Raw genomic sequence first — 26,685 nt, forward strand, 5'->3', positions numbered from 1 at the left:
TTAGGTTGTGTTCTAGGAGATTTTTCACTGAATTTAGGATCAATGGATCCTATAGGATTGTTTATGTTATAATGCATGCTGGTTTGTAGATCGAGGAATTCATGGTGTTATGCAGTGATCAGCAGTTTTGGTGATTCTATTTCCAGCTTCTGTTTTCGAATTGTCCCCTTTGTTACTGAGTTCGCCTGAATTTCGTTTTTGATGTCCTCTTTATTTCTAATTCTTCCTGCTATTTGGTATGTATGGGTGATTGTGTGAGTTTCGTTGTGGTTTGGGTTTTGTAATTTTTGTTGCTATGTGGCTTCATTGTATTAGTTCTCCTCCACCTCTTGGTTCACTCTTTTTCCACCGTTGACTTTATCGTCGGATGTGTTTTTAGGTTTGTTCGGAGTTAAATGATCGTTGGGTGGAGGGGTGTTCGAGAGTAGGCTCGGTCGATGACAACGATAGTCAAAGCGACGATCGATATAGGCATAAGATGAAAATTAGGTTTTCAAGGTTTTGAGAATTTTTAATATTTCTAAAATTTTGGGATTTTTTAATAAAAAAATATTTTTATTATTTTTATTTTTAAAAAAAATCAAAATTATCATAATATGACACATACTATTTAGCAGATTTTTAACGACAGTTACGATTCAGACACCTAAAAATAATAACGTTTGTAACGTTAAAGACTTGGTTAAATCAAAAAAAATTAGATACCTATTTTATGATTAAGCCTAAGTATTCTGATTTAAGTTAATAATATTGGATAAAGTACCAGAATTGCAACTTACTGTCTATATGTTTATACGTGTACTTATTAAATTAAAAAAAATATATATATATATTTTATTTTCAAGTGGAATTTTATCTATTTCTTATCTTCTTTTTTTAAATGACTACGAATTCCCCCTTCCCCAATAAGATTTTAATTTCCCTCCAACCGGCTTTATGCACGCTGATGAAGTCGACAGTTACTTTCAATTGCTGTTAATCTTGGATTATGATGTTCAAAACTAAACAACGTATGTTTAAACAAATAACGGAAGAAACAAAGAATATCTAAACTTGATTACCTGGAAAAACTACTTTGTAGAGGTAATTTCCCATTGTTAACAAATACTTTCTAGACCAGAAATTGTTGAGGCCGTTCTTAAAGGAAGGCCCATAAAAAATAGACGTATACCGCTTTAGGTTGCGAGCACACGGTATTCTTTAGTAAAAGGCGAAAAAATAGTTCACTCTGCGCTCACCGGAGAGCTCCAAGAGTTCTAATGTGTGATTTGCGCTTTCTTTTATAGAGTTACTTGGGATGCACTTGTTTACCTATTAAAGATGTGGGATCCTTGTCTTTCCTGCTTTTTTCACTCTTCAAGCATTCTTTCAACCCTACACCAGGACTTTGTCCTCCCTTGATCGAAGCATTTCTTCCCGGAAATAATAAGCCATTTGTGTACATGAAGAAAAGGATTATTGCGAAACATTTTTTGTGGCTTCTTCGGGCTTTTTAGTTCCATTAGCGTGTAGAATTTCAATTGGAATAAACCCCGCACTCATTTCAGACAAACTTCATCAATCAAGAACCTATTTTCAGTCAAAGTTGAAAATTCGAATTTCATAATATGAAATCCAAAAAGGAAAACCATTTAACTTAATAACCAGTTCAAAGACATAAAGAGAATTTTTAACATTATCATTGGGTCAAAATCTGCAGAAACTTCAAGCTCACACTAAGATTTGGGAGTTTTGGTGGGTGGGTCATCAATGGAGTTCACAAAGTTGCTTATATAGATGTTCTTTTAGAAGATATGAACATTCGCCATTGTCAAATCTGTTTTCCAAGGAAGTTTTCTTACCCTTGTTGCTGAAGAAAAATATGGAAGTTTAATGCAAATATGAATCACCGTTAAGCCATTTTTCTTCCTCGGATTTCACTTTCAGCTCAAGTGACCAACACATTTAACAAGGGTTCTAACAGTTACACTATACCAGTCTGGTTTGACATTAAATGTAGAATTATTACCTATCCTCGTTGAACAAACCTCCATTGTGTGCACAAAATGCCCACATGTCAAGAATTTGTGAGACCAAGATTACACTGAGAAAATCTCTTGTTGAACTAACTTTTGATGGATTTTCGAGATCTTGTTTGAAAGATGATTGATCCACCACTGAGATGGATTTTCAGGATCTTGTTTGAAAAGAAACATTCTCAAAAGAATTAAACTTTATAATGCTAGAAGTTATACTTTCAAGAGAAAGAAACATTCTCAAAAGAATTATTTATTTATTTTGAGGGAAACTTTTTTGAACAAGATGAATATTTTGTCTCAAGGGAAATAATCTCAAATGAAACAATTGTTGTTTTATTCATGTCTTTGTTCATTCGTGATGAGGACGGCTAGTCTTATACGGATGATTTGGTTCTTCGCTTGTGGAAGTCAGATTTGAAGACAATGATGTTCCTTCTTGTTTGACGAGACCCGATTGCCTTTAGATAACTTACTTGTCGAAGACAACAATATTGCTCCTTCGTGTTAAGGAGATCTAATTGTCATTGATCCTTTCTGACCTGAAAGGCTTGAAAAAAAAATGTGCATGTGTGAATTCAGCTATTTTGGAAGTTTTCAAGAATGTCAAAATGAAGTTCATATGATGTTTTTGATCTTCTTGAAAATGAGCTTTTAAATATTTTCTCATGAGAGCTGAAAATGGTCTTATATTAAATAAAATTTCAAGAGAAATTTTAAAAGCATCATTGCGAGAGGGAAATCAAAGGTTATTATGTTGTATGTGATGATGAATGTTTGATGCAAAGATGCAAATTTATGTATGTCTATGTTGATGCATGTTTTCTTGATTCAAACTGGGAACTAAGACTTCATCGTTTTTTAGTGAACACTCTTCAGTCATAGCAGATGAAATTTCCCCTATTGTCCACTTTGGTGGCTTTGGTCCCTATACGGTAGCCAAGTCCCTATACTATTTGGATCTTAGCCACGGTAACCAATATGCTTATTACTGCTTCTAAATTGATCACAAAATCATGTCTTTTACGAAGGTCGAATCTTCTTAAAATGATTCGATTGATTGAGGTCACACACGAGGCATCCCTTGTAATTCTTGACTTGGGCCAATTTTCTCTTCTTGTCCCAGTTTTGATTTGTCCCCGAGATTTCATATTTTCTTGTTCTAGTTCTGAGCATGAGTTTCTATGTCTGAGAGACATTTGTTAATTGACAAGATCTACTCTAGAGAGATTGTTTTGTTTGAAAATGTTTTTCTTCCTCCTTTTGTTTTTCAATAAGTGAAAAAAGTTTGATGAAGAAGTTTTAAAAATGTTTTATGAAAGAATTAATGAAAGAATTTTGAAAAAAAAATGATTGATGAAAGAATTTTAAAAAATGTTTAATGAAGTTTTTGAAAAAATGATGTCCCTTACTTTGGGTTCACAATTGAAACAAATTATAAAACAATAGTTCATTTAGTATCAAAAGAATCAATTACTCTTTTAATTTTTCAAAGTTATGATTCATTGACAAGTGTCAAGATTTGGCTAGTTGATTTTAGGTTAGCTTATTAAATTTTCTATGGTTGTAGTGTCTTTCTTTTCTCTGTCCATGTGAACCTTGTGACATGTTCCTCATTCTTGGATTGGCATTTTGATCGAATGCAGACAAAATAATGTCACTAGAATACTCAATTGCTAGACATTTTAGAACACCTCTATTTCAGTTCTCTAAAATCTTCCATTTGTTCAAGTTTTGTAGACTCCTCTAGCATAGATAGTCCAGAAATATCGGTCTAAAAACAAAATATTTGAGTTCTTGTGTGAAATTGACTATAACAGGTGTTCCTTAACTCCCTTAGTTTATTTTCACAAAAACTCCTTATTTAATTACAATCTCAAACTTGGCATTTCCTTGAATTTATTAATTTTAATTTCATTTTCCTTTATTTGGCTAGCTAAATTATTCACATTGTCACAAAGTCTTCGACTTGACAACCACAGTGGAGCAAACACCGAATCACCAAGTCTCCGATCGATGTCACATTTTGAATGCAATCTATTCATAAAGCTATGGCTTTTGAGTTGCCTCTACAACCAAATGCTTTAGCAGGATAGCTCAGCTTTATTGTATTTAATTTATGATTATACTTTATAAACTTTTTGGGTATACTTGTTCAATTTCTTTAGCTCATTGAAGAAAACCCTATTATAGTCAAGGTGTCATTGAAGGTTAGAAAATCTCATCTTTAGAGTTTAATTCATAAGCAATTGACCTAAACTAGATTCATCTAGTCCACTATTTCATCTGTGAAGATTATAATCATCATTGAACATCCTCAACCAAAGTGTAATCTAATCTACTTTGCAACCTCATATGAAAGATGTCCCATTTTGTCTGCTCCTATACATACCTAAATGCCAAGCCCTTTGATCATCCCTTTGTGAGAGGAGAAGGTTATCTTGGTCCCTACAAGAGAAGGATATGATGCTCGAGTGTATCTTTTAGATTAGGATCAAGGGTCTTTGTTTTACGAGGGTTCAATCTTATCAATTGTCAAAGAGGCTAGAGCTTTGATTCTCAAGAGAGCATTTAATTCGGTTGATATTGAACGAATTTCAAGATTAAAATTTACTCATTGTTCATAACCTCATAGGGTAGTATTTTACTTAATGTGTTTGAATGTCAAGTGACTTGCAAACTCTAAAACAGAGGAAGATATAAAAGAAAAACAAGTTCAAACAAATGCCACATAAACGTTTTAATTCGTTGCAGACCTCTAAACTTTGCAATGTTCTTCCACACCTGCATTTATTCTGTCGTTCGTTGTTTTGTTCATACTTGGTATGCGGATTTGACTGAAAATTTTCCATCCTCCTGCCATTTCCAGCAAATCAAATCGTCTGAAATGCTGTGAGTGGTGGTTTAAAAGCCGCTATTCTTACTAAGATTGCACTCGGAAGCAGCGGTTCGAGTTCATTCCATTTCCATTCACCTTCCCCGTGAACCATGGATGCGATGGACTTTTCTTTCGGCACATGATTTATCAATGGTCCATTTTCACGTAACCAGGGATCCTTCCAGAACTTAATCGTCTTTCCGTTGCCTACGTTCAGACCACTCCTCCGCGAATTTCCACACAAATTCGCCCCAAACCTTTCCAAAACTTAATCTATACTTTGCGCGCAAGGAACCTAATTTATTTAGAATTTAGAAAAGAAAATGCAAATGGATAGAATATGTGTTTTATGTTATTAAAGTGATACGTATCATATTCGTATTTAAAATGTACACTACTGCTGACATAAAAATACAAAATACAGTAATTCCCTATAACCTTCCATAACATGCAGGAGTTAAAATCAACCCTTATTAGTTATTTCAATACCATGGGGTAAAAAATTAGAACCATAAATTTATATTTCATACTATTAGAAGAAGCATTTAACTTTAAACTTGTAGGCCAGCCATGAAAGCAACCCCGGTTGATGGTAACCATGAAGATCCATAAATAAACTGTGCAACAGTGAATTTGCTTGCTTCGGTATCTGAAGTGATGACTCTATACCCGGCCCATGTTACCCGTTGTCCGACCGCCGCACCCGGCCCGTTATTCTTGTATTCACCATAGTACAATGTATCTAATGCAAAATTACCGTTCCATTCCAACCATCCCTTTGGGTGAATGTGGTCACCCATGTATGTTAACATGAACACCGTCCGGGAATACATCTTCCAGGGGCGGCCTAGGTATGTCGGGAAGTTAGCTTTGGAGGCAGTGAGATCCGGTGTGGGAAGGATCCGTGATTTATGGATCGATATGCCGGTGTTTTGGTTCGGGTCTTTTCGGTTTTGGGCAGTTACAGTGTTTTTCTGCGAGGCCATGGGTTTTCGGGTGTAAATGTCACAATTCTGGATTACCACCGCGGCATTACCAAAAATGAAATCCACCGTACCGTAAATGTCGCATTCACGGTAAAATTGGCGGTTCGAGTGAACGTACAAAGTGTCTTGGTATCCGATGATGTTGCACCTGTATACGACGCCATGATCAGCCCCGATTCGAAGAGCTACCGCTTGGTGCTTGGCTGGTCCAGCGTAGTTCTCGAATGTCATGTCCCTTGCAATAAAACCAGATCCGGTTGCCGCTGGATGGAAACAAAGCAATCAATTATACAGCTTTCACTGAAAATGAAGCAAATATTATAAAATTTGGTAAGAACGAAATTTACTAAAAAAAATTTGTCTTTTTATCGTTCGATAACAATATATGGTATGTCCTACCGATGTTTGATAAAATATCAAAATTTTCATCACATGATCCAATAATATTAATCATTAATATCACTTCTATTTTTTTATCATATGGTTTTAAATATAATTGGGTTACAAAGACATCTTTTCTGAAAAGAAAGAGAAGGGAACAAGAACATTTTTGTTCATTCTAATTAGAGCTTCAGCCTCAATCCTAGTCAGCACTCACTTTTCAACATTAAGCAAGATATAAAAATACTATACAGATAAGATATAATTTTTTTAATAAATTTTAAATTTAAATATTAAAATAGAACTTTAGGAAAAAGAATAGAAGTGTTCCTAATGAATATAGAACCCAATAATTTAATATAAAAAACAAAGATAAATAATTTGATCAACCAACTAAATATACTTGTTTTACAAATATGACGTAATTAATAAATACAAAAAACAATATAATACATCTAAGTATGATTAATAGTTTAATACTATGTACCAAAAAATGTATGATTAGTACTTTTTAATTTCGAATTGTATGGACAAGGAAGTAGATAAGGTAACGTGATCTGGCCCCATGAATCTAGGGACTTTGTCTGTCTAATAGCATCCCACGTGCGATTTCTACATCATGTGCCATGGACTTGTTTAATGGTTTTATGTCCAATAGTTTTATTTTATTTTTCCAAAAATAATGTTATATTTGTTGATAAATTATAATATATATATATATATATTGGTATCGCTATTGGTATTTGTGATCAATTAATTTGATTCATGTATTATAAAAGTTTATTATAAGATGATTCTCTCAAATCAATTTGATTTATTACAATGATATCTAATTTTAATTTTTTAATCTTTCTCAAGAAATAATATTTAATCTCGCTACGTTGATAATTAGAAAAAGCAAAGAATATTAGGAATTCATCCCTTGATTTATGTTTACAATTTGCAGTTTGGTGAGCGACTATGTAGGTTTGTAAAAAGAATATTAATTCAATAGAAAAAGTCTAATAATATTTTTATTTTAAACTTTAAAAAACTTATTTAATCTCTTAAATTTGTTTTTTTTAGTTTTGTTTATTTATTATATTAAGCTAATTGAAAGAATAATAAACTTCCATTAATTTTATATTTTTACAGTTTCAATTTTTATAATATTTTATAATTTTTTAAAATTTTAATAATAGGAATATTTAAAACATATTCTATTTTGTATAAAAAGATAATAATTTTCGTTAATATTGAAGTTAATTTAATGAATTTTTTATTTTTAAATAATTTTTGAATTAATTTAATAAAAATTTAAGAATTAAAATATTTAAAAAAATCTAATAGCTAAAAATTTTATTAGACCATGGGTAAACTTAACTTACCGAAGGCTGCAGTATGAAATGTGGTAAAGTCGTCGGATACACTTTTTCTTCCGGCAATGACTGTTTTACCCTTTCCGTCACCTATAATCATCAAGTTTGTTTTCTTCCTCCCCACCTTCAAATTATCCTCTTCGTACCTGTAATATACAGTAAAAGTTTTTTTTATACTAAATTTTTTATCCTCGTACCTTTGTAATTTATCCGTCTCCAATGTAAAAACAGTAATATTTTAAAATTTATGATAATTTATCATAAGTAAAAAAATTTAAATATATTATATATCAAAAGCGTATAATCTTCACTGAAGATTATATTTAATAATACATTCAATATAAAATTTAAAATAATCAATTTAATTGATTAAATTTTTTTTAAATCCAATAAAAAAGCGAAAACACCCACCTAAAGAAAATATTAACCAATAAATTAATTAAACGAAGGGTAAAGTACACAAACGGTCTCCCGACTATAGAGTGTTATTTTGTTGAGTCCTTCAACTATTAAAAGTTACAAAAAGGTCCATTAACTATAGATACTATTTTATTGAGTCTCTCGATTATTTAAAATTACAAAATTGTCACCTGACTATTCAGTATTCTAATATCATCATTTTTTAAAATTTTTTTGACTATAATCTGAGTTGGACGTTAACCTACTAACTGACATATGATAAAATTTAACACGAAATCTAAAACGACTATCATATTCCATTAAACATGTTATTGTCCAACTCAGACGATTTTGAAACATATAAATAATCGAGTGATCATTTTATAACTTTTAATAATCGAAAAACTCAACAAAACAATAACTAGACTATTTATAACTTTTAATAGTTGAGTCATTCAACCAGTATAGTCGAGAAATGGATTTATATATTTTACCCTTAAAAGAATTAAGCAACGAACTATCATGCAAGGGAAATATGGTCATTTTCAGCTATAAAATAATAGTCGTAACGGAAAGTAAACGAGTTTTATGGAAAATTGAGCCAATAGGAAAAAAAAGTTGCAGTAAATTTTTATCTTTAATTATAACCGAAATTTTTACCTTCCTGCCATCACATAGATGATGAAACGCCGATTACTATGCTCCGGCGCCTTTTTGATCGCCTCAGAAATTGTTTTAACGGTGCCCTTTCCATCTTTCGATACGATTACATCGGCCTGGATCGCCGACGCGGGAGTGCTTAGCAGCTCTCTTTCTTTTCTCCCAAGCCATTTCGGGAAATTCTCCTCGTCGATACTCTCTCCCGATAAATCGTCGTCCGACGATAGCAACCGTCTGTTCTGAATCGGTACTCCAGCGAAATCGTCTCCGCCGCTCGCGGCGAAGATCGAAAGGCAGTTACTCACTAGCTCCGATAAGTCCTTCAGTTTGTCGGTCACTTGATCCCTCACCGTCCCGCTCACACCCTCGAATCCCTCAGTACACGTGTCATGGTACGTCAAAGCAGCGCTGAGCCACGTCATCACGTCCTGAGTGGACCCGCCTTCTTGAGAAGGAATGACGGAGGAGAGGGAACGGGAGAGGGAGTCGACTGAATCTTCCAGAAGCTCGAGGCAGTCGTCGTACGCCGACCGTACACGTGGGTCCATCTGGACATTGGAGATCGAGGTAGTCGTGTAAAGAGCTTTACTGAAGTGCTGCAACGTCATATTGAAGGAAATGTGAACGAGGTCTTGCTCATTAGCGGTGAGCGAGCCAGGGAACTCGAGGAGTGAGTTGACGCAGAGAGTAGGGAACCGGGTTTTGCTACAGGTTTTAGAAATAGCCTGGGTGGGCTTACGGCGAACTTGGGTGCCAATTGAGTCAGCACCGCCGTCACGGAGACCAATTACGAGACCAGCACAAACAGCAGAAACAATGATCATCGTCACCGCAATAACCGAAAGAATAACAATCTTTCTCTTGTTACTCCTAGCTTTGTGTTCTTCATGATTTTGTTGCTGAGTAGAACCTCCAGGTTGTGATGGTTGCAGCCTATCATACGCCATTTCTGATCTTTTTTTTTTTTCTGGTAATGGCTGCCAAAACAGTGAATTAGAAAATGCAGATAGAGAATATATAGAAGAAAGGGGAGGTGATTGAAGGCTATTAATTTCACTACAACAATAAAATAAGAGTCAAAGAGAGTGTTGGATTATATAAAATAAAGAAAATGGTGGAAGTGAGTGAGTAGTAGAGAAGGTTGGTGTCAAGTCTATTTCGCAAGCATGAGCTGTCCACTACTTTCAGCTCTTTTGCCCAATGGAGAAGATGGACTATAAATTTAACACCTCATCATTTAAATATATATAAATACTTGTAACTGTATTTCTTAATAATATTTTATTCATAATTTAAATTTATTTTTAAAAATATATGTGTCTTGTTATTATATTTAATATTTATATATTTTCATATATTTTCAGTTAACAAGTTATAATATAAAAATATTTATGTATCTTTAAATAGTCAAATATGAATCCATAATAGTATCTTAAACTTTAGATGTTTTATAATTAATATTTAGATTGTTTATTAATTTGATGTAAATATAAGATGTTATCTATTTAAAAATAACTCTTAATCATATAATATTAAAGATTTATATTTTAACATTTATAATATCATCTGAAACTTTAAAAAATAATAATAATTCTTTTATCGTGTAAATTTAAAATTTTTAAACAGCTCTTGTGAGTAGATTATGTCGCTGTATATTTAATTTACTTGTTCAGATAAAAAAGAGGCAATTAACTTTGTTTCGCTTTTTACGATAATCTGTTAGGTATAAAGAAAGGTAGTTGAAAAGAATTGATGAGATTGGCTTAAGGGAGCATATAGTATTGGATTGAATAGAAGAAAGTTGAGAAGACTTTGTGCATGCTGTTAAGCTAAATAACTTGGTTAACAAGTTTCTTCCACAGTATGTTCGTTAATCATTCAACTAGAGAGACGTTCTTAACTATAATTTCACTTTTTTCCTAGTATCTTTCCGACAGTAGTTACGTTTTATTTATTTTTAATTAGTTGTTCGGTTTTCTGTGCCATATTAAATGCCTACTTTTCTTGTCATGACGAAATCTGATGCAAGTATTATTATTTATCACACAAAATACAAACAAAACAACTTAAAGTGTACATTAAGAAGGTGGACTATAGAATAAAGTCGTCACGTAATCAAGTATACGTTGAAAAGAATATTAGTTTTCTTTTTTAAGAAAAGCCAGTTTCTTAATTATTAGATTAGATAGATACTATACTTTTATCTGAAATATATATACAATTATTTAGGGTTATATTATAAATAAATATTTAAAGTATGTTTTCTTTTTCATTCGAGTATTTAGAGTATTTTTTTTGTCAAAATAAATACTTAAGTTATCTTTTTTTTTTCAGAATAAGTATATAAAATATTTTATGTTAGAAAATATATCTAAACTATTCAAATTTTTTCATCTAAGTTATTAAAATTTGACATGTGACATTAATTAAAAAAATACTTTAAGTACTTAGAAGTAAAAAAATTGAATAATTTAGGTATCTATTTTGATCAAAAGTACTTTTGGTGTCTATTTTGATCAAAAATATAACTTTAGATATTTATTTTGATCAAAAATAATTTAGGTAATTAAATGAAGAAGATGATACTTGTTTATTATATAAGCAAAAAATAAAGTAGGTTCTTATGTTTTTTTTTCTTTGTAGAAGGAATTATAAATTAATTTTGCAAACCATATGCTTTCGTGCCCCATCAAAGATTATCAAGCATCCAAATGTTCTAAGAACAATAATATATACCAGTATTACAGCACAACCCAACCTGTTGTTATCTTTCTTTAAAGAATCCCAATTTAATTAAATAAAATAATCATTTTACAAATTTAACTGAATATAATATAAAATTAATTATTTGTTTTTAAAATTTAGAATTTGTTTAAAGGGATAACCTTTGGAAAGTGTTATAACCCTGTACGTACTTTTAGGTACATCTAGTACATACGCAATGCTTCGACCAAGTCTTTTCGAAGTTTGTAATCACTTTTTCCTAAAAGAAAAAAGTAGAATAAATTAATATACATTTTTGGATTTAGCATTTTTGTTTTTTAGTTTTCGAGGATTATACGTATAAAATAACATCCATTTTATTTTTCTAAAAAAGTATCATAATTTAAATGTTATTCTAATTTGTCAATTTTAATATTAAGATGATGTGTAATCGTGTAAGTATCAATTTTGGGCGTTGTGAGGGTGCTAATCTTTCCTCACACGCAACCGACTCTCGAACCCTTTTCAAAGTGAATCTCTGGTCAAACACATATCAATTTTTTTATCTTTTAAAATTATTTTTCTTAAAATAAATTTAAAATATATTTTTAGGTATTCAACCTACCTAACCCAAAGGTCGTTGGCGACTCCAAATTTTTATATTTATGTATTTATTTAAAACTCAACATGTCCCAATATTAAGTTGGATCGATACCCGAAAAAGCCCTAAAAAGCCAGCAGGGACAATTTCGACAAAATGGTATTATTTATTATACTTGATATTTATAATTAATAATTTCTAAAAAAAAGTACCGATAAGTGAAAAATAATTTATATGCATCATCCAAATACTGTAAAATAATTTTTAAAATTTATTTATCAGGAAATATAATTTATTTTTATGAAATTTATATTTCGAAATTTGTTTCGTGTGAAACAAACGAACCCTAAAATGAGCGCAACAATCCTGGTCTATGCAATGAATTTACATACACTGAAATTGGGTAAAAGAAAGAAATAAGTGTGTTTCCCTAAACTATCCGTGCATGGAATAATGAGTATAGAAAGCGTAGATGATCTTTCATCCTTTCTCTACCCATCATAAAGTAAGGACAAAATTGTGAGTCATTCATGGTTGGAAGAAGAAAACCCATGCAAGTGAAATTCCCTGAACTGTTCCACTACTCATGCTCTCCAATGGAATGTACGTGTTCTAACACAAGTTCTCCTCTGGAAAACAAGAAATTAGCCAACATGGTGGAATGCGGGACCAAAGATCAAAGCTTTAGCTCGCCACTCACTGTTTTTTATCCTTTTCTTTGTCTTTGCATTCACTCCCAGACCAACGTAATATTTTATATTAAAAATAAATATATAATTTTTAAGGGTAAAAATTATTATCAATAAAATACTATATAAAAAATCTAAAATACGAAAGAATTTGAAATGTTTGAGGGGACAACTACACTCACTCGTTCTTTCCTCATTCCATCTTTGCATCCACTCTATCTAAACTCATAGACATAAAATAGATTGGTTGAGATTAATAATAAAAATTAATCTATTTATTAAAAATAAATAAATAAATAAAAAGATTAGTTTAGTCGTTTATTTTCATTCATATACTCATCTTAAAAAGATATAAATTTTGAAATTTTACCTTACGTATAAATAGATCCTAACTCGTATATATATATATATATATATATATATATATATATATATATATATATATATATATATATATATATATATATATATAAGACTTAAAGTAAGAATAAATTATTAAACTATGATTTTTGCATTAAGTCCTTAAACTATATATTTTTTTTGTTTTAGTCCTTAAATATTTTTTTGAAAATAAATACCTAAATTTATATTACATGTTAACATCTTATTGATTAAAAAATAAAAAATTTAAAATTTAAAATAATTGCATATAATATAAAAGTTTAACAACGGTAAAATAAGTCGCAACTTATACATCAAATAATGATCTAAATATATTACTTATCATAGAGAAGTAGGGCTTGGTTGGAATCTTCTTCGTTTTCAGTGTCGTTTCCTCATGATTAAAATTTTTGTATCCACTAAATTATTGGCATACATTGAACAGGCAACAAGGACATATCTTATTTGGCATTTTCTTTAATTTCTTCAAAACTATATATATGTATAAGTGTGTTCTACTGTTCTTTAGAATCTCACTTGTTTCTGACCAATTTTTTTTCTTTTTCTTTTAAAAATGAATAGATTAAAATTGCCTTTAGATCGAATCTATAATCTCTATTTTCTTCACCTAGTTTTCTTTCTAAATTTTTTTATACAGCCTTCCATTTTTTTTCTTTTATTTTTGTTTAGTCGATGACGATACTAATTTTAATATTTATTGTCGATTGTCATTGATTATTAGTTCTTTTATTTTTTTCATACTAGGCCTTTTCTTTTCTTTTCTTTTTTTCTTGAGTTTTTTTTAATTTGAATAATAATATGTCCTTCTAATATGAATTTATTTGCTCTTGTGGCACATGATTTCTTTGTTCTTGTGACATAATTTTTATTACTTTTGTTATGTTTTTTGCATACCTTCGTGGTCATTTTGGTGTTTACGCATAAACCATCACGATATTCATTTTTTGATTGGTTAGTCAATAATCATGTATAGTTAGATCCTCTCTTTGGTAAAATGTTGTTTATCGATATAATTATAATTGTATAGCAAAGCAAACTGTTAGATAGTTTGGTTCTCTCACCACTCCTTTATCACTTTATAAAGCATCTTCTTTGACACAATGATAGAGAAACGGTAACAGATGATTGAATGTTGCTCTTGTTGAAGAATCAAACCTAGAAAGCTCTAAACTCAGTCAAAGAACGAGAGGGAAAGATTGAGATTATATGGGCGACGATGAGGAGATAGTTTGTAAGAATTAGGTTATTGGAAATTGAGACAAATAGAAGATTAAGACAAAAATAAGATAAGGGAAATATAAGCATAAAGATAAAGGAAAAGATATGATACGATAACATAGCCAAATTAGGGTTTTTGAAAAAATTGATTCTGACATGAAATGAAACAACAATATAGGTGTTAGATATGTGATAATATATGGAATATGAATATAAAAACATAATTGAAATATAATGAATGGATAAAGAAAAACTAAGTTTGAAAATTTCCCCTTGTATGTATGTGTTATCGCAAAACTTGTGGAGATGATGGAGATGGTGTGAACTTGATGTTGATGATGAATATGGTGGGAATAGATGGATAATTCTCATATTGAACCCTCCTAGTCGCAATACAAAGGCAAACTTGATAATTGATTCTAACCAGCCCTCCTAATCGTAATAAAAAGAAAAACCGGAGTGTGAAGATATCTCTTACGAAGAACTTGAAAAGAACCTAATGAAAAAGAAGCTTCAAAGGCACAAGTATCACTACTTGCAAAGAGAAAAACTTTCAAAGTATTTTATTGAAGAAAACATGTTTATTACAATGGTAGGAGGAGTCTCGTTTATATAGGTTTGGAGGAATCCTTGTTGTGACATAACTAAATAATAAATAAGAATAAAATAACAAATAAAAACAATACTAATATATATGAAGTTGACATCATGGATATGAGCCCTTGATACGTTTGATATAATGGTTATGATGGAAATAAGGTGATAGATGGCATGACATGTGATAAGATATCATGGTTTTATCATTACAGTCAAATTACCTTTCTATCCTAATATGAAAATATTGAAAATTCGTAATTAATTACAAAATCCGCGTATAGGGATTTCTGCACACGTTGTCTTCACTAAAATGGGCATATCTTAAATATTTGATATGATATTGATGCGATTCAAGAACCGTTGGAAAGATAAAATATATATGGTCGTATCTTCAGAAGACATGTCGAACAAATAACATCAGGATTTCATTCAAAAAGCTATCGTAAGTTTGTTTCTCTGTTGTTCTTCTTTCCAAAGCTTGGTCGTGTGAATCAATTGGAAGCGTTAGTCCATCTTCCTTTCATGTGAGACTTGTGTTGCATGTATCATCCTCCCTCTCTTTAAAAACATCCAACCTCGAATCTAAAACATCAAATAGAGAAACGTTAGAACCTTCCAATGAGCCACTCACATTATACTTACTGAATATATATGTTTTGAATCTTCGAGAATTTATTTTTCTAATAGGTTTGAGTATAAACATTAGTACAAAGAAGAAAGTATTGTCATTATGTACTCTGGTACATGTATCATTCTCTCTCTCCTCAAAAGGACTCATCCACGAATATAAAAATCCAAGAGAAAGATAAATAGATATGTTTAAAGGAAAACTTGGAAAATACTTACCTGAATCAATGTGATGTGTCTTTATGCACTTTAGTAGAGGTTTATTCCTTGTTAAAATTGATTTCTTATAGTCTTTAAATCCTATTTTGCACACTAGTCTTGTAACATGGTGTTTGTGTTGAAATTCAACATGGCATCGGCCACTGTTGTATTTTTCTGTGACTAATGCATATGTTTTATCCATGGATTCACTCATGTATGGTGAGAAGAAGTATTTAAAAACCATTTCAAGTGGTTTCTGAAAGTAATTCATGAAGTTTCCTAAGTGTGGTTTATGAATACAAGATTCTCGTGAGAAGCTTTATAGACTACATTACCTGTTCAATTGAAAAGGAAACTCATCTACAAAATGGAGCTCATTAAAAGTTCTTTTTTAAAAATGGGTATATATATCAGAAATATCCAAGTCACCATGATATACATCTTTAATAAGTTTAATTATCGAAATAGAAGTATGCGTTTAAGAGGCAAAAGTGTACCTTCGGGATATTTCATCTTTTACTACTTTTTTCTTACCTCGATCTTTTAACCATTTAAAGAATTTTGGTTACTATGGATGATAACCTTTTTCAGAAGTATGTTTTGTTGAAAAGCCTCAAGTATTTGAACCTAGTCAAAAGAAAATAAGTATATAAGAATACCATCAACATAGATAACAACATACTTACTTGTAGAGTCGTTTAAATCATGTTTCATCACTAAGATGACACAATGGCTAAGACTTTCTTGGATGTAGCCTTTTCGTAACAAATTTAACTCTTTGGTTCCTCCGAGATTATTTGTTTGACGAGGTATGATGAAACCTTGAGTATCAGTTCCTCTTTTCATTGGTAATACATCAAGTAGGTCACCTAATACTTCTCGAAATTCTTGTAAGAGAGAAATAAACACACTATAAAATCATTGTTAATGTTAGAAAATGAAACAATTGATTCTATAAAGTGAACAAAGGTGTAAGGCTTTTTGTGAAGAAAGTTATCTCTCAATTCTTTTGTGCTCACACATAGATTTTGAGCCATTCGTTTCTTCTCACAATTAGGTTCACTCACCTTCTGTGGGTCATGTTTTTTACTTTTATAGGTTTGTCATCTTTTGTTTTTGCCTCTTTTTTTCATGGTTTGTTTCTTTTTGTGTTTTCTCACCCTCCTCACAAAGTATCATAACTTGATTTCCAATTACATCTTTTGTTTCCAATGAATAAATGTTTTTTTTATCTTCCATTACAATGTTACTAGAATCGTATTCATCGATATTAGTGTCCAATTCATTATCCATGGTAAAAGGTGGAATAGAAGATGAAGTAGAAGTAAATAAAGTAACTTGGTATGTAAATGAAGTACCTTGGTAAGTGTCTCGAAAATGATATTTCCTTTGGATATTTTCTTTGATTATCTTTTCTTTCTTCAATGTATCTTCAAGGCTTTCATAACCATGTAAGTCAAGAAGATCAACGATGTTGGGGTGCAAACCGGTGACAAATATGTTCATTGTGTATCCATCGGCTTCATGTATGTCTACACGATTCATTAAGGATGCCATATCCTCGTCGTAATCTTCCACATATATTTAACCTTGTCAGAGTCTTTGAAGTATTTATTTAACTTTATGAATGTAGTGTGTCGAAAGAATATGTCTTCTCATTTCTTGTTTCAATGCATACCATGAACTGATCGATGAAAATTTTTGTTTCCTTTGCCTCCACCATTTGAGAGCATAACCTATAAATTCTTAGGTGATAAATGGTACTTGTTCTACAATGGGACAATCTTTGTGGAAGAGTATGATGCCAACTCTGCTTTCCAGTCGATGTAGTCGTTTGGGTTGATTGTTCCTTTAAATCTTGGAATTGTGATATTTGGTTTAGCAAAAAGATTTGACATTTGAAATCTCAATTATGCACATCTATGTTCCATGATGTTGTGTTCATAGTCTTCAGCTTGTTCGGTTGATCATTAATGTTTTGATTTGTTTGTCGTTGAGGAATTCCATTAAGTTCGTTAATTCATTTTTAAAGTCCATAAAGATTGTTCATTTATCGAGCAATGACATTCATGAGGCTTCAGAATGCTTCATATTCTTTTACATCTTCTGCATCTTGAAAGTCACAACACTCAAAGAAAAATTTAAAGTAGAAAAATAAAATCAAAGAAAACAAGAAAACCTACAAATTACTCCAAGAAAATAATACTTTGAGAGGCAAGGAAACCGATATTGTACTCTTTAAAACTCTCTTATAAAAAAACTTTCCAACATTCGTGTCGGAGTTCAATCGCTAACAAAGATAATAGAGTTTCTTAAAGCTCTAAGAGATCAAACAAAGGAGTGACTCCAAGAGAATGAGAATGAAAGAAAGAAGAAATATGCAAACTCTTTTAAACCTACTAACACAAGGAGAAGAATGTGTTAGATGATGTAGTTAAACTAGAATTTACAACAAATTTCATCAAAAACACACAATTTTTCAAAATTTTATTTGAAATTCGAAATTAAAAAAAAAATCAAAAATCATTGATGTTTTTGACTTCATTATAATGTTTTTATGAAAACTAAATGAATTGCAATATTTCCAATGATATTTTCAAATAGTTTTCAAAACTTTGCCCGTTAGGATTGTTTTAGAGAACCTTGATTATTACAGACTCAATTGAGTTTTGGGATTGATTTTTGTGCATACATGTTTGTCAATTTGCATGTCATATTTCTTATTTTGATTCCTAAACCATGTCTAATCCCAAACGCCCTAGAACTTCATCGAGTTGTTCTCGTTCAAACCAACCTCCTAATCCCATCCCTCCTCCACCTACAACTCTATTAGGATCTTGTTTTAACATGCCTGAGTGTCGTAGAGACGAATTGTACTATAGGTACATAAATTCTTTTCAAACTTATAGAATCCGGAAAGAGCGTATTCATTATCTTCAAGTTATGATAGATATTAACTTTGAATACCTTCCGATTCTTAAAACTTGGATTGTTAAAACATTTTGAATTGTTTAACTATTATTGGATGTTTGAACTGTTTGGTTTGATCTTTATGAGCTTCATGTTTATTAATTTTTGCATTATTGACATCTTAGTTGCATTTTGACCAATTTAGCATTTCATATTTGATTTGAATATTGATTATGAACACTAATGGCTAATCTCTCTTTTGATCTTTGATCTTAGCAGCTTAAGCTATATATATATATTTAATCAATTGGCTATGTTTTTCAAAACCTTGTTTAAATCGATTTTTACGTCTTTTTGATTTAACAAAAAGGGGGAGAAGTGTTAACTGTTAAAAGTATTAAGTGTTAAAAGTTTTAAAGGGGAGAAGTGTTATAGTAAGGGGGAGTAATTTCAAAATTGATTTCAAAACTTATTTTTCAAAGAAAATCTTAAAATTACTCAAGAGTTTTTGTTATATCAAAAAGGGGGAGATTGTTGAAAACATTTTGATATTTCGATATAACAAACTAAGTTTAAATGAATTTTAAGATTTTACAAATGATTTTCTAAAGTATATTCGATTCAATTAATCGAATATCAAATTATTACTCCTTCAAACCTTACTAAATGTGTAAAATTGTGTTTTATACTTAAACTATTTTTGAAACAATTTTCACAAAGTATTTTGAACCAAAATCAAGCCTAAAATCAATTTTTCAAGGGCATGCACCGATGCACCAATCCATGCATCGATGAATCAATTAATTTCTTGAACATCGAATGCATTTTATGCATCGATGCACATACCATGCATCGATGCATTCAGTGCATTTTATGCATCGATGCATTCAGTGCATTTTATGCATCGATGCACAAGACCATGCATCGATGCACTCAGGCTTTTTCAAAACATCGAATGCATTTTATGCATCGATGCACTCTTAGTGCACCGATGCACTCTTAGTGCACCGATGCACTGAGAGTCCAATGGTCAAAATATTTGAATTTTACACTGATGCACTGATGCACCTAGGGTATGCATCGATTCACTGACGCTCCCAAAATGTTAAGCGAACATGTTCATGAACGCTTGATAAATGAACACAGACATTAATACGAAATTAAAAATTTAAACGAAGACGAACAAAATATAAACACTTTAAAAAATAAACAAACAAACAAAAACGTAATTTTGTTCATTGAAGTTGGATTCATTTACCCCTATGAGTCCCTCATTGTCAAGAGATATAAGAGAACATATGGTTGGGCAATTGTTTGTTACACTGCCTCTCATCATGCCACCGGTCAATTCCGAGCGCGACAAGGACGAGCAGACTTCGAATTTACCTTAACAACACTAACGAAATCGATATCTGCCCTACCTCGTTCGGTGAACTCTCGATTTTTCGATCATTTTTGGTGAAATTTACTATTTCACCCATGTATTTGGTAAAAAAAATTTAGCTTAGTCCATATCGATGAAATTAATCGACCCAAAAAAAATATTAATAATCGTATGAAGTTAACATATATTCACCAAAATTGATCCTTCTTGTTTCCTGACCATTTTGGTTAATATTACTGTTTGATCCTTGCATTCGGTAAAGTTTTATAGATTAATCATTATCGATGAGATCAGTTGAAAAACTATTAATTATCATACGAAGTTAACATAATCCACAAAATTAACATCTTAATCATTGAAAATTTGAACCTAATACAAATTTTCGATTGATATAATATGCATTGTTATACAACTAAAGATAATGGTTGGGATTTCATGAGAACTAAGATGATCTTCGGGCCTTATATTTTGGTAGATAGAGACAATTTTTTTCTCCTGTGAACTTCACCCATGCAATAGCCACATCGCTTCAATTGATGTTCCTCTATAATATCTATATTGTTATGAATATAAGTGGATTCGGGTCTATCCTTTAACTTTATGTAATGTAATGTAATGGATTTGTTACCCATTCATCACATTTTATTTGATTTGATTTAAGATCTGATTGAATTCATAGTTGTATTTTTTTAATTTATTTATTTTGTTGTATCATATCATGTATTTCTATTTACATTACCATTCAATTGTTTTAGAACATGATAAGGCAATGTCCTTGTATTAGATCATTAACTAGGATACTCTCTAAACTTATTGGTTTACAATTCATTTGTTGTTTGAAGTAAAAAAAAATGCTTTAAAAAACGAATGTCGATATGTGAAGATTTACCCTATTCTTTTATTTCCAAGACATTCACTTCATTAAATAAATGTACATTAAAAGACTGTAATTTAAATTAACTTTAATTTTATAATTTAAATTATTAAGACAATTCCTACTCAATTATGTACCAATTTTGACTGTGATGAGACGCGTAACCAATTTTTAAATCAATGACGGATTTAGAAATATTTTTCAAGATGTACACATATGTATTAATAATAAAAAAAGTTCGAATAGAATATACACAAATAAAATTTTTGGATGAACACATTCAAAAAATAAACAGCTAAATAAAAAAATATGGATTCCAAGATGCAATTGTACATACATCGGTCACCGTTTCAAACTCAATTTGTTTTTTCTCTGATTTCAAATCTAATCTTTAAAATTATCTTTTTAAAATAATTTTTTATTAAAAAATTTATAGTTGTTCGATCGTACCCAACTCTTAAAATTCAGACTCAGCAGCGTTAACGATATTTCTTTTTTTTTTTCTGAAGTTACAAAATTCATTGGCGAGCCATTCCGACAAATGTGACATCATCTTATGCATTAATAATATAAAAAATATACGTAGTCCTACATATTAATCTTATTTGAAATACATAGAATAAAAAAGGGAAAATATCCACATAAATAAGAAAATAGAAAAGAAAATGTTGAAGAGTTGAAAAGGCGAGGAAAACAAAGCGGAAATGAAAAGGCAAAGGAAATAATGAAGCACGTGGGTACTTCCATGGTGGTAGGAGACAAAAGGACCTCCTTTCCCTAACTCCACCGCATGTTTTGTACTCATTATATGCTGCTTAGCTATTTTGCATTGCAACCATCGCTTTCTTCTTTGTGTTATTGTTTTTCCTTAATTTTCTCTTCCATTCAATACTGTCTAATAAATATCTGAGCATGATAGTTCAATAATAAAAATTTCATATTAGACCTCCGATCTAAGTAGCCTGTCACGCACTTTTAATATAGCACTATGTCGAATTATTTTTAATCAATTACCAATTCCCTTCTCGTTATCGTTATAATTATTTAAGCCTCACCAATAATTTCATTGTTAACCATTTTTTTAACATTAACCCATTAATTGAGTTCACTGATTTTTTAAAATCTTGAATTTAGTAAAGGGTGTATATTATCAATAACTATTGGAGTTACACGTGGTGTAGTGGAGTTACACGTGGTATGGAGGTACTCAGACTGGATTAGTAGTGTAAACCCTGTGTATAACTGTGGACTCGGATCCTTGTAAAGACCTTTTTTTCAATATATTTCTCATTTCTATTCTATCGGTTTCTTGAGTTTACATCAATAATTAAGAAATATTATGAGTATATATTATCTTAAAATTATCTTAGATTATTAAAAAAATCACTTTTATTATGAATAAAATTATAGCATGGTTCTGTCTCACTCCTCGATATGATTTGCTGTGGGTGCGAGAGCTCTTCCTATTTATTCTTCCGCGAACAAGTCTTGCCGTAAATATTTAGACTGAACCAAATATAATTTTAATTACAAACTCAGATTAAAACATTCGAACATCTTCTCTATAAATATCAAATTATTCACGTATGTCACTTGAAACTTCAAATTGTATAAGATTTATTATTTACCATTAAAATAAGATTTCACCAAAATAAAGGGACGGATGTAAGTTTTTTTTTTTAGGGGCGAATTTTTAAAATTTTAAGAATGGATGAAATTATAAAATTATAAGGGACAAGAATAAATTTTTAATAAAAAATAAAAATATATAATAATTTAAAATTTTTAAGGAGAATAATTACCTCTATTTATCCCTCGGTTCATCCTGCAAGCGTACATAAATTATAACAATTAATAATATAAGTAATCAAATGATAGAGATATTGCGATGCCTATATATTTCCCTTTTTATGATGTAAATTACTACACAAATATCGAATTAGTATCGAGTACTGTCTACCAAATATGAAGAATGATATATTCTTAACATCAAACTTTCAGAGTTGACCTGCCAGCCCCCCCCCCCCCCCCTCCCAACATCGGTTAAACACACGAAGCTCGAGACGTGATCAACAACAGTGCAAATTCCACGCGTTCCCATCAAAACAGTGATTGGCTGAGTAAGCATGTGAAAGTGGGAAGGCATTGCCATCTGCAAATATAATCTCCCAACTCATGGCATTCGGTCGTATAAATAACGTCACCGTTGACACGTTTCAACTAAAATAGATACATACATGTATAATGTCTTCATTCATAAGACCCTTACAGGACTTCCATGGCACTGTTTTCTCGCTGCTGTCTGGTCCATTCTGTTTTTCCTTCTAGCTTCCGTCTATTTTCACATGTCAAGATTCGACTACTCTATGCACGTAGATTATCCTTTATACACATGCGTATAATACGATATAAATACAACTATAGTAAAAACTCAACATTTCTTAAATTTATCTAAGTTTTAAATCTGTTCATAAAAGGCTCGCCAACCAGACCCTTCCCAATTTTGTGAAAGTTATCATGTTTGTCTACAATTGATGTAGTTCTCAACCAATGCATCTTTTTTCCTGTAAGCGTAAAACGCTTCTCTTTAGTCAAATCATTGTCAAGAAGAGGAAGTGTGAGAAACTCAGAAAAGTTGAACAAAATCCAATGTGTTAATATGTGCCATGTTGCAAGGTTATTCAAGATTCTTATAGATAGTAGGGTAAGCAGTGGAATTCATGATTTCACCTTATTTCGCTTTACAATTGTTACCCTCCATCCCTTCACCCTTATTGTTGCAGTTGCAGTGGACTTCAATATTGGTAGATAAACAGATGAGATTGTCAAGCTTCTTTCACCTCATCCTCGCTTTTGGACCACGCTTCCAACAGACAAATGATAACGTCTTTATTGGGTATCCGGCTGGCTCTTTTTCCAAGTAAATAATGCTACTCATCAATTATCCTAAATAAGTATATTAGCGATAATTTCAACAACATCCTCTAACTATTACCCTTATTTTAAATTGGTCTCTAAATTTTAAAATATTTTATATTAGTCCTCAAATTATGAGTACCATTTCATTAATGTGTCGTAGTCTACTAGTTAAAAAAATTAATATGTTTTTGAAGGTAATGGAAATTGAACTTGTGGCCTAAAAAATTCTCAGGACCTTCAAAAACATATTAAATTTGTTTACAGAGTCACGAGTTTAATTTCCAAGACTTAGAGAAATCAACAGAGTTAACTACACGTTAACAAAACGATCAAAATAGAAGTATACTAATAGGTTGAGGACTAATATAAATCATTTTAAAATTTAGGGACCAATTTATAATGAAAATCATAGTTTGTAGACTAATATAGAAAAATAAAATATAGGGATCAGTTTATAATGAAAAGCATAGTTTGGGGACCTCCAACACAATTATTTCAGTCTATTATAAATGTTGAAATTCTATTAAGAATATTCCAAATTGAACTTTTGGTTCATGTTCCACCATTGTTTTGAACTCAATTCCAAGATGCATAAAGAGATGGGGGCCATGGGAATTGGTTGGACAGTCACATAATTAAATTTTGCGAAAGCTATGGTGTTATCCTTTAGCTTAAAAGCTCAAATGTCTTTAGACGTTTCTCAAATGGAAACAAAATACAAAAAGTTTTATCGCCCCCACATGGGCTGCTAATCACTTCACAATGTGGAAAAGGTCAGCCCTACGATGAAACAATAGGGTAAGATTCATCCCAACTTGGCACTTCAAACTAGGTGCCTACTCTACTACTCTTCAATCTTCTTACACGTTAGCACATATCACATTTATGTCCACTGCTATTTATATTGCATATATGCTATATTGAAGTGGGGTTAATTACAGTATTATTATATGATTGAAAGGTTGACATTTTGATTTTTCCTGGGAATCTTATTAATTTGTATTGGGAATGGTTTCAGCTGGGCTTTTTACCTAAATATCACCCATTAAAAAGTTATTTATAATTCTAACACTCATTTTTATTATTTTTTTAGTTTGACATTTCTTTTTTGTTATGTAAGCTGAATGCACTTTCTGTTGATGTGACAAAAGTGGGTCAGAATTTTTGAAGTTAAACTAAAATAAAAGAAAAAGATGGGCTAAAAATAAAAACAAATATATGAATTTTGTTTAAAAAGAATAAATACGTGTAATGCGTGTCTAATACACGTAATTACTCGATTATGAGCAGGACGAGTCTATATAATGGTTGTCTCTTCTAATTTTTAAATTTAAATACTTAATAGAGTCTTATTCTTTTGATATAAAATAATCCCCCAATATTTGATCCTAGTTATATCCCTTATCATGAGCACGAGTCAGGTGACTGCAGTGAAGCGCATGTATTAGTTCTATATTCAATCACTCAATAAATGTGTCTTTAAAAGACTATATTTAAAAACTTACAAACTCACATATCTAAACAAATGTGAGATTTGAGAAATTCATAAGGGTTTTTAAATTCCACATTGTTTAAATGAGAAATTTTCAAGTGTTTAAATATTATCTTTCAAATATATATTTATTAAATTATTGAACATAACAATAATACACATGTGTTACTTCTATTGCCCAACTTGTTCTCATGCAACATATGCAATATATGCAATTATGTTTCTTTAATATGCACGGTTCCATTTAATTTTTTGACCGCTTTATATCTTATGTGACAAGAAGGGTGTTAATCCGAAAAATAATGTGAAATGAATGTTATTTTTTATTTTAATGATATTTGTGTAAAGACCAGATTTCAGCCATTGCTATTTTCAAAACGTTAAAGGGATGATGATTTATAGTCGTTGAAATTTCCTCCACATAAATATTGAATGCTTCAACCAGACTACTACGACTAGATCACATGTATATTTGCATGATTAGGCTAGGGTCTTTTAAATTATATATAAAAATGCATGTGTCTGGAAAATTGTTGAGCGAAAAGTAAAGTTTCTATAAGCATTTCATAAGACTACATGTTAGGGATGTCTACTTTTGGTTGGATATAATAGTAACTTTTCGGGGTTTTATGTAATCAATGTCAAATGATTTTAATCATTAAGTATAGCCATTCTAGTTCCAGTTCCTATTTTTATGGGTACATATCCCTTTTTCTGTATTTGGAAGAGAACTGGTCCAAATTTTTTTAATACATTTCTTTACCCTTAATAATTAGTTACTCACTTGATAAAGATTTAAATTCACTGTCTAAATTACAAGGTCAATGCTAACTGAACTGATCCTTGATGAACTTTTGTCAGCGAACATTGAAGTTTTCATTTTCAGAATGTCATGCATGTGCGCATGCATAATCCCTAGAGCTACTCACCCTTTAGGGTAGTTGTTGTTGGGTAAAGGTAATGTATTCTCTGTTACATGACCCATATACATATATATATGTATATGTGGTCCATATATATATATATATATGGAGTAGTCATCCTCTATGACATTGAAACCCGAGGTTGGGGTTAAAAGCTATAGATGGTCCTTTCCTTTGTTGTCTAGGTGATTGTATATTTTTTTTATAGTTTTAATTTATTATAATATAATATTTTTTAAAACTTTTTAAATTTATTAATATACATGCAGTTGTTCAAACTCATATATTGTAGAGAGAATAACTCTCTTTTACTATTAAGACCACTCAATGAGTTTCTCGGTGATTGTATCATCTTTAACTAAGCTGATACCAAAATCAATTTTCTCAAGCCAAAAAGGATAGTATTTATTCAAAGTGTTTCTTAACCATTAAGAATGTACACACACTCTACAAACGTAGCTGCTCGAA

At 30.9% G+C, this 26,685-nt stretch overlaps 1 protein-coding gene and 1 non-coding gene across 2 annotated transcripts; both read right to left on the reverse strand.

The window, feature by feature from the left end:
- Positions 1-1,130: 1,130 nt before the first annotated feature.
- Positions 1,131-1,246, reverse strand: LOC120120938. Its single transcript, XR_005515947.1, has one exon. It is a non-coding gene; the product is annotated as a U5 spliceosomal RNA (small nuclear RNA).
- A 4,120-nt stretch (positions 1,247-5,366) lies between these two features.
- Positions 5,367-9,639, reverse strand: LOC120120805 (probable pectinesterase/pectinesterase inhibitor 61). Its single transcript, XM_039140338.1, has 3 exons — positions 8,678-9,639; positions 7,628-7,764; positions 5,367-6,142 (listed from the first exon to the last, which is right to left on the reverse strand). Exons 1-3 carry the CDS (start codon positions 9,622-9,624, stop codon positions 5,445-5,447), a joined length of 1,782 nt encoding a protein of 593 aa, XP_038996269.1. The 5' UTR covers positions 9,625-9,639; the 3' UTR covers positions 5,367-5,444.
- Between the last annotated feature and the right edge of the window lie 17,046 nt (positions 9,640-26,685).

Source organism: Hibiscus syriacus, unplaced genomic scaffold, assembly GCF_006381635.1.
Source record: "Hibiscus syriacus cultivar Baekdansim isolate YM2019G1 unplaced genomic scaffold, ASM638163v2 tig00110348_pilon, whole genome shotgun sequence".
Classification (NCBI taxonomy): Eukaryota; Viridiplantae; Streptophyta; class Magnoliopsida; order Malvales; family Malvaceae; genus Hibiscus; species Hibiscus syriacus.